The 16,327-nt window shown below is 37.5% G+C and overlaps 1 protein-coding gene across 1 annotated transcript in view; it reads right to left on the bottom strand.

Annotated features, from left to right (window-relative positions):
• Positions 1–16,327, bottom strand: part of LOC125280190 (H-2 class II histocompatibility antigen, A-U alpha chain-like) — a 28,582-nt gene that overhangs the window by 9,248 nt on the left and 3,007 nt on the right. Inside the window, exon 2 of the mRNA XM_048210537.1 lies at positions 7,523–7,768. Coding sequence (XP_048066494.1) covers positions 7,523–7,768 — 246 coding nt within the window. The remainder of the gene's footprint in view (positions 1–7,522; positions 7,769–16,327) is intronic.

Below are 16,327 nucleotides of genomic sequence, written 5' to 3'. Positions count from 1 at the left end.
CACTCCCTTCCGGGACCAGGTGGTGAACCTGCAAGCACTGCCCCCGGAGGAGGCAGACCCAGCCCTTGCGCTGCTGTGTCCCGTTCGTGCTCTGCACGTTTACGTGGACCGCATGCAGAGCTTCAGAAGCTCTGAGCAGCTCTTTGTCTGTTTTGGAGGTCAGCAGAAGGGAAAGGCTGTCTCCAAACAGAGGTTGGCCCACTGGATAGTGGATGCCATCGCTTTGGCGTACCAGTCCCAAGGCGAGCCGTGCCCCCTCGGGTTGCGAGCTCACTCCACTCGGGGTGTTGCTTCTTCCTGGGTGTTGGCGCACGGTGCCTCTGTTGCAGATATTTGCAGAGCTGCAGGCTGGGCGACACCGAATACATTCGCGAGATATTATAATCTCAGAGTGGAACCGTAGTCCACCCGTGTGCTGTCTACTCGTAGATAGCCATGGGTGTTCGCTTGCTGTGCCATTTCCCTCGGGAGAGGGAATGCGAGCACTTTTCCCGCTCCTCAGTTCAGTTCCCCGTAATGGTGAACCCTGTGGAGTTCCTCCTGCATCCTGCGGCAGCTGGACGCGGCGGAGGCGTCCGGCGCTAGGTCCAGTACTCGTGTGTATGCCCGATTGGTCTGCCCTTGTACTGGACTAGATGCCCATATGCTGTGATTCCCCGCAGGTAATCCCATATGTGTTTGTCCACGGTACGGTTTCCCTGATGGTAAACCCGTGTCTTTCCCTGGGCGGCTTCGTTTTGCCCTGTCTCTGATTGCTAGTTGTTCCTCAAGGAAGGTAGGACCTACATCAGAGATCTTCCATATGCGTTACTGTTCTCAGACCAGTCCATATGTGTCTTCCACACATTACCTCCCTTCGGGCAGGGTGTGGTCTCCGTAGCTTTCCCCTCCTCGGGGAACGCTTTCCTGGCGTTTTGGTCATTGCTGAAAAACGAGGGAATTGAGTTCCGAAGCACTCTTCCCTGTGGGTAAGGAACAGCAGCTTCGACCGTTCCATTGTAACGCCCTGTCCTCTCCATCCCACTGGTATGGAAGACATTCCTGGGCTTACTCTGGGCGCTGGAGGGTTGCGAGTATGGGCCGCACTTGCATTTGGCACGCTACGGCCTGCCAGCATCTGCCTCCCTAACACTCGTAACGTGGTTCAGTTGCTATGGCGTTTTCCACGGGACCCCATTACGTCAGTATCGACGTAACGTCGAATGTGACTGACTGAATGGGAACGTCTAGGTTACTATTGTAACTCCCGTTCCCAGAAGGAGGGAACGGAGACGTTACGTTCCCCTGCCATAGCTCTAAGTCACCGCTGAGCGGCCAGATACCTATCTCGGCTCCTCAGCAAAAATATGAATGAAGGTGAGTATGCCGGCCCTATTTATACCCGGATGCCGGGGGAGGGGCCCGGCATGTAAATCTCACAGGCCAATTCCCATTGGCTTGTTTTGTACCCTTGGAGGTGATTGGGCTCCCTGGTGAGACCCCATTACGTCAGTATCGACGTAACGTCTCCGTTCCCTCCTTCTGGGAATGGGGGTTACAATAGTAACCTAGACGTTCCATATAGTTTCATATCAACACTGTGTGAAACTTTTCCACATTAAAATGTTTTTTTGTCAGTGAAATGCATCATTTTGTGGGAAAAAAAAAGATTGAGAATGTTTCCTAATAATATGAAAAAAATAACAATTAACTTTAGGGTATAATAAAGTCTCTTTAAAAATATTTACCAACTGAGCAAGCAATTAAGAAATGACAGAACAATCACAGTATGTATATATGTCTGATTATCCACATAACAATAATATTCCTCATACTTTTGACAATTGTCTTCTCCATATAGCCTAAATATTTTTAAATAACCTGCATTAGTACCTGCACTTTTAGTTTTGTAGCTGATCAATTTAACCACTTGTAAATCAGTTTTAACATTTTAATTGTTGTGGAAAGCGCATTAAAATAAAACCTTGTGAAAGTGCTGCAGGGAAGCTAATATCACTGTCTCATGTTTCTATTCGAGCATTGTGTGTTTTGCAGAAAAGGATAAAGAAGGTTACATTAATTCATGCATGTCAAAAACATAAATGGAACATAAATCTAACTCTCAATGTGTTTTAAAAATAATAATCTCTGGTTAAGGTTATGCAGGCTATCTGTGAAAGCAATAGGGAATGACACAATCACAACTGAAACTTTTATTATGCAACCACATATACATTTATATAAGTTATCTTCTCAAACGAACTAAAATAAAATCAAAACAGTTATAGCCTACTAAAACAAACAAACTCGATATTGGCTCATTTCCTAACGATAGACCAGTGGCTGTAATCACTACTAAAGTATATCTCACGACACAATGTAACCTACAAACTATTGAGCATACATAAACAGTTATTAATAAAAAAGAATAATAAATTCATTCGACGCGGAAACACAATAACGTTACAGAAAACAGTTCTGTATTCCAAGGATAGTCCACTAAAATTTTCAGTGGCGCTTTGACACAAAACAGAAAACTCGTGAATATTCATGTAAGCTCCGCCCAGTATCACCGAAAATCTCAGACACCGAATATTTTATAACACCGTTCTCTCAGTAATAATATGATGACGCACAGACTCAGCAGACGGCAAACTTCAACAATAATGCCTCTTACTGGATGCATCGGGAAATACACTCTAGGAGTCCATCAATAAAAGGGACCAATTATGCAAAATTCACTTTTGCATGGTGTTTGGACATAAAAGTGTGTTGGCAGCGTGTGCACACAACCACCCTATAGTGATAAAAATCCACCCACTCCTTTTTTTTTTTTTTTTTAATCCCCATAAATCATAAGCAGTATCTCAAAACAAGCCGTTTCCAGATCCCCTGGCAGTGTAACGTCACAAAAGCCACAGGCCCCGTCCACGAATGTTGACAGACACTGCCGTTTGAACATAGAACCGCCCTAAGCGCGTTCACAGCCATTGAGTCCGCCATTGCTGCACTGACGAGAATCTCTCCCAAGAGTTTTGTGTTTGGTGTTCCGTAGCTGGATGGATTAATCCACATAGTTCTCTTCATTTACCACCTAAATCTGAGCTGCTGAAAACGAGGTGGATTAACTTGGTTTTCCAGAAAAGTCTCCCTCAGTTCTGCCGAAATTCATTTATGTCTGCGTGAATCATTCCACACCGGACTGCTTTGTGAACGAATATCAATACAAAGGGATAATACAAAACAGAGACTGTGCTAAAAATGTGCTACTCAAGGATATACCTGTACAAGTAAACACTGTTCGTGATCCAGCTTACAGTCTCCAGAATGATACTGGATATGACAGTAATGAAGGTGAGGGCACTTTATTACAGTTCATCTGAGTTTATTTACGGGTATAAAGTTTATTAAGCACCACCCGAAATGCATAAGGTCTTTATATATTTGTTTACTGTTAGTTGTAACGAGTGTTTCTGTGTTCTTCGCAATGTGTGTTGGTGATAATTCAAGGATAAGAGAGAGAGAGTTTATGGATAACATTTTATTGCACACTTGCACTGTGTTTTATTAAGCTCTTACAGAGATTTTCTGAAAACAGACGCTTCATCTTTTCTGTTAAGTACAATAAACATCATAAAACTCATCTGTATAGTTTTGGCCATCATTCGGACGGTACAACAGACTTGTACTAATAAAGTGGATTAAAAACAAGGAGACAATATAAGTTATGACCGTAATTTAACTAAACTATACCTGTTCTATTTCCATGCAGCATATATTAGCAGTTTCTGACATTATAGTGCGTCCTAACTGAATCCTGTCACCCGAGAATGAGCTCTTGAAGCTCCGCCCTCTTAGGCCATCGCAGCAGCTCATTTGCATTTAAAGGGACCACACTAAAATGGCTCGTTTTTGCTCAACCACTAAAAGTGGCAATTTTAAAATGCTATAAAAAATGATCTGTGAGGTATTTCGAGCTAAAACTTCACATAAACACTCTGGGGACACCAGAGACTTATTTTACATCTTGTAAAATGGGGCATAATAGGTCCCCTTTAATTTCTCCAGGAGCCTTTTATACAGCAAGTATATAGAAATTAGTTCAAACTTTGACCTGTGGAGGGCAGTAATACACTTAGCAGTGTCTACACTGCTAGAATTCAAATAGAGGAGAAGAAGAAGAAGGAGAAGAAGAAGAGAGCTATTTCAAGATGAGCATTTATTGTTAAAACGTATTCTTTTTCTTTTTTTTTTTTTTTTAAGAAAATGAGCGATGGTTTCTCTAGATAAGACCCTTATTCCTCATCTGGGATCTTGTAGACACTTTAAAGCTGCAATGAAACTAATTTTGACCTTCAACCGTTTGGGCTCCATTGAAGTCCACTATATGGAGAAAAATCCTGGAATGTTTTCATCAAAAACCTTAATTTCTTTTTGACTGAAGAAAGAAAGACATGAACATCTTGGATGACATGGGGTGAGTAAATTATTAGGAAATTTTGATTTGAAAGTGAACTAATCCTTTAATGGGCCATTACACTTTAACGGCAATTCTGATTTTTCTATCATTGCCGTCACCTTCAAATGAATGAGTAAGCAGAGTATTTAACGAATTTTAAACCAATTAATTATGATCTTCATTATTTATCTGACCAAAAATCATAAGATGAAAAAAAGGATGTGGTCTGCTAAAGGAGACAATCATAGAGGTGAGGAGTCGCAGATAGTGAGAGCCCTGCGGAAATGGTGGAACTGAGTTTGTGTTTGTCTTTGGGGTTTAACTATTATCGCTTGAGTTTCAAACCTTGGGGGATACACCAGGAAGATCACATTGGAATCTTTGGATGTATCATGCACAAGGACGAGTTAAGGCTATTGAAATGGAATATACTGAAGTTCAAGGACACATTGAATAGGTTTGGGGATTTTATTTCTACTCCCTTTTAACTCGAATGCTGGCATAACTATTCTTGATGAGAGATCAAACTGCACTATTTCTATGTCTTTAAATCCTCATAATATGGTGGACCAAATTATGCAAAATTAAATATATAATGAATTCAATAAAACAGCAATTAAATGTATCACAACACAAAATTTATTGTTTAATATATTTCACATTGTCTTTTAAACTATTATTGTTTAAATATTTATTTTTTCATAATTAAGAGCTTTTTTTCATAATAATATGCTACGTTTATGAATGTGTCAATAGAACAACGCAGCATACTACTATGAAAAAACTTTTCTTTTCTGATGAATTACTTAGGTCTGGTGATGTGAACTAAAAGATTGCAAACAAATATGACTGTAAGACTTGAGTATAGAATGGGGACTTCAATAAAAAAACGCACTGCTTTCATTTGCAAATGAAGTAGAAGGGAATGTTTTGTTTAGTGATGCTCTGTTATCTGGATTAGACGACATAAAGGACCTGCAAATAAGTGCATCAGGGGATCTAGAAATTGATGACTACATATGGAACACTTTACAAGCAACTGAACGCAGAGTTCTTGTAGATGAGTAGTTATGTGGCATGCGTAATTTGCGTGATGTCTCCACCACATTTTCCCACGGTCGATAATGTCCTTTTTTTATATCTCGCTGTACGGATATCTGTTACCTAATGCAAAAGAAACATATCCAGTTGACATTAATTTATCGTAAAAGGAACACTCCACTGAAAATAGGCTCATTTTCAAACTCCCCTAGAGTTAAACAGTTGAATTTTATCGTTTTCAAATCCATTCAGGCGATCTCTGGGTCTGGTGGTAGCACTTTTAGCTGCAGCTTAGCATAGTTCATTGAATCTGATGAGACCAATAGCATCTTGCTCAAAAATGACCAAAGAGTTTCGATATTTTTCCTATTTTAAACTTGACTCTTCTGTAGCTACATCATGTACTAATATAGACGGAAAATGAAAAGTTGCGATTTTCTAGGCCGATATGGCTAGGAACTATACTCTCATTCTGGCGTAATAATCAAGCAACTTTGCTGCCGTACCATGGGTCCAGCAGGCGCAATGATATTACACAGTGCCTGTGAGCCCCTGTTTGCACAGGGAGTGTGCCTTGCAACCATGGAGACAATTGAGAGAGGCACTGTGTAATATCATTGCGCCTGCTGCACCTATTTTCAAAAAAAAGGAGTGTTCCCTTACAATAAGAGGTGATCTTGTGCAGGAATGTGTTGTTTTTTTTTAAATAATGCTGAGTGCTTGTTGCCGCCGTTATCAGACAGGATGTTCTTTTTTGGCTTGTTCACAGCCTTCAGATGAACACGCGTGAATCTATTGCTTAATGCCGTTGCGGAGGGTCTATTTTTTCTGGTAAAATCACAAAACAAAATGCACACAAACGTGTAACTGCTCTTGAAAAACAATCATTAATGAACATCTTTGATATTAATGAGGAGAAAAAAACTATATGAGGGTGGAGCATTCAGTGACTAATGTCACCAGCCACATGAAGATCGTTTTGTCATGTCATGTCTGTCCGCTCTTCAATTTTCAACCAATCAGCGCCAAGCACTGCCCACTGCCTGTTGTCTGGCATCTGTGAAATGTCCTCTATTATTATGAAAAGAATCTTTGGGAAAATAGTGCTTTGAAAAACATGATTTGTCAAATAGGTGCCATTCATAAACGCAGTACATTATTATGAAAAACAGCTTTTTGAAAAAGAACATTTAATTATGAAAAAATAGATATTTAAAGACAATAATAGTGTGTGAAAGAGGATACTGTGAAATATATTAAACAATAAATGTTGTTTTCTCATGGAATTTTACAAAATAAATATATACATTTATTTGTTGATTTATTTAATTAATAATTAGTAAAATAAATTATTTCAGAATAAACTGATAGATTTAACTGTTTTTATTGAATTCACTATTTATTTATTTATTTATTTATTCAGTTATTTCATTTTGAGTAATTTGGTCCTCCATATACTATTATCTCTCATTCCTTTACAAAGATACAAAGATTATAGGCCCTAGTCTAGCCCTATACAAAAGAAACCAACCTTATAAAAACTTAAATTAAATACCTTTTTTTTTTTTTTTTTTTTTTTTGCTCTTGCTCTTGCTCTGAAAGAGTTCTTTCATTATCTGTATGCATGAACGAACTGAAATAATAACTTATTTTTGGAACATTTTTGGTTTTCCCAGTTATTTAAACTGCCTGGTGCCCAAACTAAAACTTTAAATTATTTGTGTGGCCATGCTACGATGGACATATTTGACCTTTGTGCCACATCACACAGCTTTTTCAGCAACATAAATTTTAAGTGCTGAGTAAAAAAAAAAAAAAAATAAAAAATATGATGGGGCAACAGGACCCAACATTTTCCCCTGTCCTCAATGGCTGCATATCATCACTGCTCTTGCAAATGGTTGGCATATTGTTTATGGAAACTCTTTATAAACCCCTAATATAATAAAGGGAACATTAAAGTGTTACCCATGTCTAATACACAAGCAGTATTGATGTTCATTAAAAAATGGTAGAAGTTGCTAGCACATTCTAATGTCTTACCCAGTTGTGGTGGTGGGTTCTTGAAAACTTTTTTGTAAGTTTGTAAGTCACTTTTGCATATTGCTATATCTCTAACACCGAGTTCATAAAATCCAGGAAATGTCATATTTCCTGCAAGTTCAGGGAATGTCACTACTCCTTTCTTCTGATCAAAGTCGATGTGCCACATCTCCTCTTCATCATATCCAATGTAAACCTCTTCTTCTGTATCAGCGCATGCTTCAAATAGGTAAGCTTCATGTTCAACTGAAATAGATTGAGCATCATAAAATATAAATAAAACACCAAACTTATTTTTTGAGGTTAACAATTTAGTTACATTAAACATCTGAGAAAATTTCATGTAAATATAATTTTGCAATATTGCGATATGAAATACATCTGCACAGCTTGCAATAGGTAGAACTTCTTAAAGTTACTGAAACGTTTTTGTGAGAAACATGGTTAAAGGAGAAAATGTATTTGTTATACTTTCATTGGTTAGCCTAGTATTATTTTTTAGTCTGGTATTGAGAATTTCACTGGTAGGCCTATCTAAAATGTTGATTTCCTAACAGCCCTATGTTTCCAGCTACACTGTGACATATATCATTTAGTAAAATTACTAATATTGGGATTTAAGATTTTGCTCATATCGCCCACCCATATATATCATGTAAAAATTAGAGGAATTAAAGGGGTGGTTCAATGCGATTTCACTTTTTTAACTTTAGTTAGTGTGTGATGTTGCTGCTTGAGCATAAACAGTATCTGCAAAGTTACAGCGCTGAAAGTTCAGTGCAAACGGAGATATTGTCTTTTAAAGTTATGGCAGTTTATTGCCTACAAAAACGGGTGGTTTGGACTACAACGAGCTTCTTCCCGGGTTGGTGACATCATAAACCCTTGCTATTAACATAAACACTGCCCCCGGGAACACGCAACAAAGTGGGCGAGGCCATGCTGCACAGTATAATGGAAGCGGAAGAGTTCCATTATACCGGCGCGACGCATCAAAAGATATAGACCCATTATAATAATAATCTGTGATATTTTCTACACTGGATGTGGCGCTGAAGACAGCTTCCAGAATCTACACGAGTTCAATGCTGGATTTGCACAAAGGCTTTTACTGAAAGATGAAGCAGTTCCCACTTTAAAAGCAGAAGATGCTGTTTATCGGCCCCAAACTGTAAGTACGTTTTATTGTTTGTCTTTTAAACGTAATGTTATAGTTCTGTTGCTATTTTTAATGCATCAAGGACATATACAAAGAGCAACTCGTTTCTGCTAGCCAGTTAGCTAAATTCTAGTGCAACAAACACCAACAAACTTCTATGTTCATAGACAAACAGTTGTTCATGCTATAAATTAAACGCTACCTTTACAAAAATGCGACTACTCAGTCATGCATTCGGCTACAATAAAGCTTTAATCAGGATAAAACCGTATATTGAAAGCTAACAAACAACAGTGACAGCATCCAAACACTTTGACACAAATACTAAATGAAATACCATGCATAAACTTCCCTTAAAAGACGCGATTGCAGAGGTTCTGCTTTTTCCTCTTCATCTGGGTCTGATTCGTCTCAATTTGATACAGCAATATAGGCGCTATTATAGAGTGCCCCAGGGATGACGCGTTTTTGTAGGCAAAACCCGGAAGCGAGTTAGCATTTTAGGACTTCCGGTTCCAACGCCATAAAGTCTATGGGTTTTTTGAATGGGTTTTTGCGAAATCGCCTGAAATAAGGTCTGTGGTAAACAAAGCCTCTAAATACTTTCACGTTTTGATCTATGACATAAAACACACCAGATATAACCCACTTGTGATTTTTTAAACTTTTACTGCGTCTTCAAATCGGCGGTTGCTAACAAATTGCTAAAAGGGACTACTTCCTTTGGCGGGGACTTTAGACGTCATCATTAAAAACGGGACATTTGGACAGCATTTCTCATGAAAAAGTGGATAAGTATTCATACACAGCGCAGATCATAATCAGTGAGCATGTTTTTAAATAGAGTTGTTTTCTAAATAAAGTTTGAGGACGCTTGGTGGTGACGACGTTGATCCGCGACCATGGTGTGCTGTAGTCCGTTTATAGCCTACTGTTAGCCTTTTATATCTGACGACTTTATTTAGGCTTCAAAATCTATAAATGTTGTGTTAACTTGTAAAGATTATCTTGATAGACAAAACGTGTAAGTGTCATAACCCTTTGTTAAACACAGAGCTTATTTTCTGCGATTTTCCAAAAGTCTATGGGAAAAATGAATAGGCTTTCAGTCGAGGGAACCCGCGCGCCGCTAACTTCCGGGTTGGCCTACAAAAACGCGTCATCCCTGGGGCACTCTATTTACATCTCGACCTTAGCGCGTAACAACGGATGGTAAGGGGCGTGGCGTTTCCGGACGCTTCAGCGAATCACGATAGACTGGGCCAGTTGCCAACCTGCTAACCAATCTGAGCACATTGTGTATTTTGGAGGGAGCAGCTTCATAGAAGCAGGAAGTCAAACGAGCTGTTCTTATGACAGTGGAAAGAGAGGTGTAGAATAAAGATAAAATATATGAAAAATACAGCGTTTTCAAAAGAAACGAAGCATTAAGACATGTTAAACTGTGCCCCAAAAACACAATCAAGCCTAGAAAAAAAACACTGAACCACCCCTTTAAGGCATTTTCAAGCTATGGTAACTTTTGTACTTGGCTATAGACCTTATTTTCCAGAGAAACAAGCGCGCCGCCATCTTTAGAATATTGTCTTTGAACTTCCGGTTTTGCGGTAGCCCTGTATATTTCTATGGAAATAAGAATAAGAATAATTAACTGGTGAAGTGGATTTACCTGTTGTAGAGTAAATGAAAGTTATCACGAGCATTGTTATGTTTAAAGCAGATGTCTTAACAAATGTCAGTAGACCGGGAAGATTTTAAAATGAGCAGTTCATTCATAAATACAAGATCGCTTCGGAAATACAAGCCGGAAGTCAAAAGACAACGAGCGCAGCGTGGAAAAGGGGCGGGGCTACATAAGGTCTATGAGCCAATTACAGTCCTTAGCCCTATTCTGATACGCTAGTTTTCTAAACAATGCTTGGGTTACTCTAATGTAACTCAAATGTAATTATGTAATTCTTCAGTGAGTGTAAAAAGTAGGGCACAAGAAAAAAAGGACACAAAATAACATACTTTTGAAATGTTATTACCGCAACTGATTTGGCTCAGGCCTGCTCACACGCGCTCACATCATTTTCTTTCTATAAATGAAACCTGTAAAATGTTCTAACTCTATAGCGACAATAACTCTATAGCGGTTGACCAGAGCACTGTGATTATTTCTCATTTAAACTACAATTAAAGTGATTTCCCCACACATTTCGGTTCTGCGTCTGTCCTCTGCGCTGCATTTATTCTTTCTGCATGGCAGCGGCATCAGAAGTGCGTGGTCGCACACCTGCGCAGCTTAGAGGGAGCATTGCTGTCCACCCTGTCATTATGGGTATGTACTGTCATAAACCAGGTGATGTACTCAGTGACATCCTTACCCCCATTTTGTCTTTCTACAAAGGAGGTTTAAACATCTGCTGCAAGTACAGTAATATCTACAAATTAATATCTACAAGTAAATATCTTTTTTTAATGAAGCTCTCCTACATGTGAGCTGCATCTGGATCAAATTTTGTGGTGACAGCATAAAGTAACCAAACAGTTACAGCATTTGGAACCAAGGTAGCCTTTTTGTTTAGCCCTTGTCACCCCTTAATAGGCATTTTTAATATTGTTCCTCCATGCAGAATATTAAGGTAAACAAAATTACAAAAACAAAACAGTGTTAGAACGGCAAGTTGACAAAATGAAGTAAACAGAAAAGTGTAAAGAGCAGGAAAGATAAACAAAAGGAGATGGAACTTAGGTATCAAAGGCCTAAAAAAAGGAAAGCTGAAAGGATACTGATACATTCCAGTGTGCTGCTCAGTGGCGCACTGTGTCTCAGTATACTATGTTTGCGGTTTATTTGGTTTATTTGGTCCAACGTTTATTCATGGTTTGTTAAGTGTTTGGTCTTTTAAAAGTGGTCCTGTTAAAGTGGAAATATGAAGGCTGGGAGAATTTCACTCTTGATTTGGACTCTGGGAACAAAAGGCCTCTATGGATTATGTTTGGCGATGCAGTCTCCAACTGCACATGGACCTTTGACAATATGCAAAGTCACAGTGCCGTCTGCATGCCTGTACAGGCAGGAAACATTGCTGGAGCTAAACTTTATGATGTCTCAAGAGATGAGAACAGGCCAATTCAGAGATTTGTTTGAAAACATTCCTCACAAGCTGGTGAGAACAAATTGAAAGAAAAGAGGAAGAAAAGGTGGCATTCGGAGTCGACCGTGAAGAAAATTTAATCGGCCTCCTCTCCCGTCTATTATCTTCAGTAATCTGCGTTCTCTAAAAGACAAACTGGATATGATAAGATCACATACAAGGTACTGTAATTTGTGAGGCATCTCTGCTCTGATTTATGGAAAGTTGGCTGCAGTCTACAATGCCTGACTCGCTCTTTGAGGTAGAGACAGAGTTTTGGGTAAAAGTAATATATATATATATATATATATATATATATATATACACACACCTATAATAATGTAGCACATATGATTCCTATTTACAGGGCTAAACTTAAAAAACAAAACAAAAAAAAAACAACAGAAAAGAAATTGATTAGATTGAGATTGAACAAAAGTATACAACAACTGAAAGCTTGTTTCTACTGGACAAATTAGGACATTTTTGAGGAAGGCTCACTGGATGAAAGAACTACAATGTTAAATGACTATATTCATTTCTGTGTTGAGTTGTTCATACCTACAAAGAGATTAAAATGTATCCTAATAACAAACCATATGTGACTAATGATATTAAATAATTAGATAAAATAATTTGAGTAAAGTACTGTAGCATTTAGGAATTAGGATATTTGTTACATGTGCCCTTGTCATGTGCTTTATTCTGATTATATGGACTCCATTTCTCAAAATTCCCCACCTAGGAACTAATCACACACTCACACCTGTTTCCCATCAGTGACACTTTATAAGCTGCACTCAAACACACACTCATGGCTGAGTATTGTTTAGCCTTTGGCTGTTTCTCAAAATGCGTTCTTCAGCGATCTTGCGTCCTTGTGTTCTTGCTCTACGTCATCATCAACTGTCGAAGTACAGTTCCAGTACTCAAGAACGCAAGAACAGAGGATGCATGAAAGTACCCGGATGTGTTCTTGATATAGAGGATGTATTGAATGCAAACTTGAGAGAATCGAACCGTTAAAAAAATCCCAGAAGACGCTGCGGTCGGTCGACATACGGAAAACCTGTAAGCTTTAAAGTTCTTGTTCTCACTTATGAGATTCCCATTACAAGCTCGAAAATATGTGACGGCTTGTGAAAGTAAACAGTTTGTTTTGCTTAATTTTAATAAAGTGATAATCTGAAGAAAGCTTGCAGTATTTTTATTGGAATATAAAAAATAATCTTAACATTGACAAAGCATGTAACACAAAGGCTACTCATTTTCATAAATACACGCGGTGAAGTAAAAAAATATATAAAAAATATAATACATAAAAAAAAAAATAATAATAAAATATATATATATATATATATATATATATATATATATATATATATATAGCCTTTGTTCTTCCTTGTCTCTGTATTCCTTGTCTTTGCCTAGCCTTGCCTGTGTTTTGACCCTGTCTGTTCAATGTTTGATCATTTGCTGCCTACCTTTACTTTTGCCTGTGTTTTTGGATTACTCTTTTGCCTTGCCTTCCTGTTACTGTTTGCTGGTGATCGACCTACTGCCTATTTGACTACGGTCTTAAATTAAAATTAAATTAAAATTAAAATTAAAATTAAAAGAAACAATAAAAAGTTTATAAGAGACATCTGGAGGAAGCCTTTAAGACGAAAAATACGAAAAAGTTTTGGGACATCATGAAAACAATGACTGTATTGTCATCTTCAAATGAATATTTTGTTATTGATAATGAATTTTGTTTTGGGAATGAATTAAACACTTTTTTTTTTTTTTTTTTTTTTTTTTTACCAGATTTGAATCAATAGGTAAACATGTCAAATGCAATGAAATAATAGATACTGTGGCTCCATTGTCATTGGAACAAATTTTTTATAGAGGTTGAGGATTTTAGGAAAACATTTCAGTCTATAAATATGAAAAAATCTGCTGGTCCAGATGGGTGTAGTGCAGGTCTTTTAAAGAATTTTGCACATGAATTGGCTCCGGTGTGGCAATCAGTATATCAAGCTTCAGTTGACTCACATACTGTCCTGTGTTATGGAAGACCGCATATACAGGTGCATCGCAATAAATTAGAATGTCATGGAAAAGTTTATTTCAGTAATTCAACTCAAATTGTGGAACTCATGTATTAAATAAATTTAATGCACACAGACTGAAGTACTTTAAGTCTTTGATTCTTTTAACCTGTTAACTGTCACCCCCACTTTTTTTTCTAGACATGAAAATGCACTATCCATACTTAGGTTGGTTGTAATTCATATAATACTTTATTTCACTTCTACAATTGATAAATTATGTAAGAGAAACAAAAAAATATAGAAGTTTAAGTTTATGAAAATGTACAAATATTATATTTTATATTATATATATATATATATATATATAATATATTTTACAAGTTATGTTCCAAATTTTAGGTTGATATCTCTAGAAATTAGCTTCCAGTAAGTTCCCTTTCAAAAGGGAACTCAACACTGCGTTAGAAAACGCTTTGGGGAATGCCTCCTTGTGAACTGGTGTCTGAAAACAATATCAACTCACAACAATTCTATTGGCCGGCAGCCGGGATTATTTATTATTGTTTGTCGAACGGTTCCTTTTTTGCCATAATCCCCCAGCCACCGTAAGCTTTGCACACTTAACTTCACATTATGGAAGACACTGTTGGATTTGGTGGTCAAACGGTCCGTTGTCCAGTTTGAATAGGTCCAATGATAATATCTTACTGTGTAACCGCAGCTGCACGAGGTGTTGATGTCATGTGAAGGATCTTCAAACAAATACCACTATATTTGAAGGATATAATTTGAGGAAAACAGTAAGATTTGCACATTTCCTTTTTTAAAATACTTTGTCAGTGACGCGCCGAGACAGTTACACTGCAATAAATAAGTAGGCCAATCTGTTTCCACTAAAAATAGCTATAAACTTCCTAAAAAGATATGTTCACCTTATCAGCAAAACTGCATAAATTTGATTCGAATTGTTTAAAACTATTAAAATACTATTTGGCCAGTGGAAATTAATGAATCAACTCTATTCTAAAACCTTTATCTGAAGCATTTTATACAATTTTGTTTTTATGGATATTTTGATATATTTATTGGAAAACATAAAGAGGATATTGAATGATTTTTATCAATGTAGTGTATTAAACAAATGGCATTTATAGTCCATATCTAATATTTTCCAATGTCTTGTACCTTTGACGGTGTTAACCATGGTGTCACGTGGTTGGGAACGTGTATGGAAATGATATGCAGATGAGGTTATGCATAGTAAAACTAGGCGTCATAAGATCCATATATGGTGATTTCGGGGAGGAGACGGGGTGGAGAAGCACGTACCCACAATCTCCCGCTGACTGGTATTTATAAAAGGATTTGTGCGCAGGTTCTGGCGTACGCATGGTTTTATAAATCTGAAATTTTTTGTGCGTACGCAGAATCTCGTTTTTGCTCGTACGTACACTTTTAGGATGAAATCTACGCAAAGTTTTATAAATGAGAGCCCAGGACCTTATATTCTATCCTATATAACACCGGAAGCCAGTGTAGAGAAATTAACACAGGTGTTATGTGATCCCTCTTCTTAGTGCCAGTTAAAAGCCTAGCAGAGATGCATTCATGCATTCATTAAAAGCCTGAGAGATGCATTCAACCCCAAGTATAGGACATTTCAATAGTCCAACCTCGTAGAAATAAAAGCATGAACAACAGATTCTAAATCTTTTCTAGAAAGAATAGATTTCAGCTTGGACAACTTCCTTAACTGATAAAAGGATGATTTCACAACAGCATTTACTTGTCGGTTAAAGCAAAGTTCTGTGTCAAAAATGACACCCAGCTTCCTAACATAACCATTTATGCTGGGAGCAAAATCCTCACTCACAAACAGATTTCCCATAGACAATTTGTTTCCAAAAACTATAATCTCAGTTTTATTCTCATTTAATTTCAGAAAATTACTCGCAAACCATACCTTCACTTCATTTAAACATATGTCGAAGCTGTCCCATGCAGCGCGCTTATCCAAAGAAAAATATTATTGCAAATCATCTGCATAGATGTGGTAATTAATATTGTGACATCTAAAAATAGACCCCAGAGGCAACAAATACAGAGAAAACAAGGTTGGTCCAAGAATAGATCCACAAAACATCCACAGTGTCAGAAAGACAATCTCCAATCCTAACTGAACATTTTCTGTCCCTTAGTTAGGAACCAAATCACTTCAAGGCCACATCATTAATACCAACATCATCTCTAAGACATGCTAATAAAATGCCGTGATCAACAGTATCAAAAGCTGCGCTCAAGTCCAGCATTATCAAAGCAACACATTTCCCAGAATCTCTTCCCATTAAAATGTAATTTACGACTCTTATTAATGCTGTTTCAGTACTGTGGTTTCTCCTGAAACCTGATTGGAAAATGTTCATTATATTATTGTCAGTTAAAAAAATCTATAAGTTGAGTGTGGACAACTTTTTCTAAAATCTTA

Source organism: Megalobrama amblycephala, linkage group LG12 (assembly GCF_018812025.1).
Source record: "Megalobrama amblycephala isolate DHTTF-2021 linkage group LG12, ASM1881202v1, whole genome shotgun sequence".
Classification (NCBI taxonomy): domain Eukaryota; kingdom Metazoa; phylum Chordata; class Actinopteri; order Cypriniformes; family Xenocyprididae; genus Megalobrama; species Megalobrama amblycephala.
This window is presented reverse-complemented; position numbering and strand designations above follow the sequence as displayed.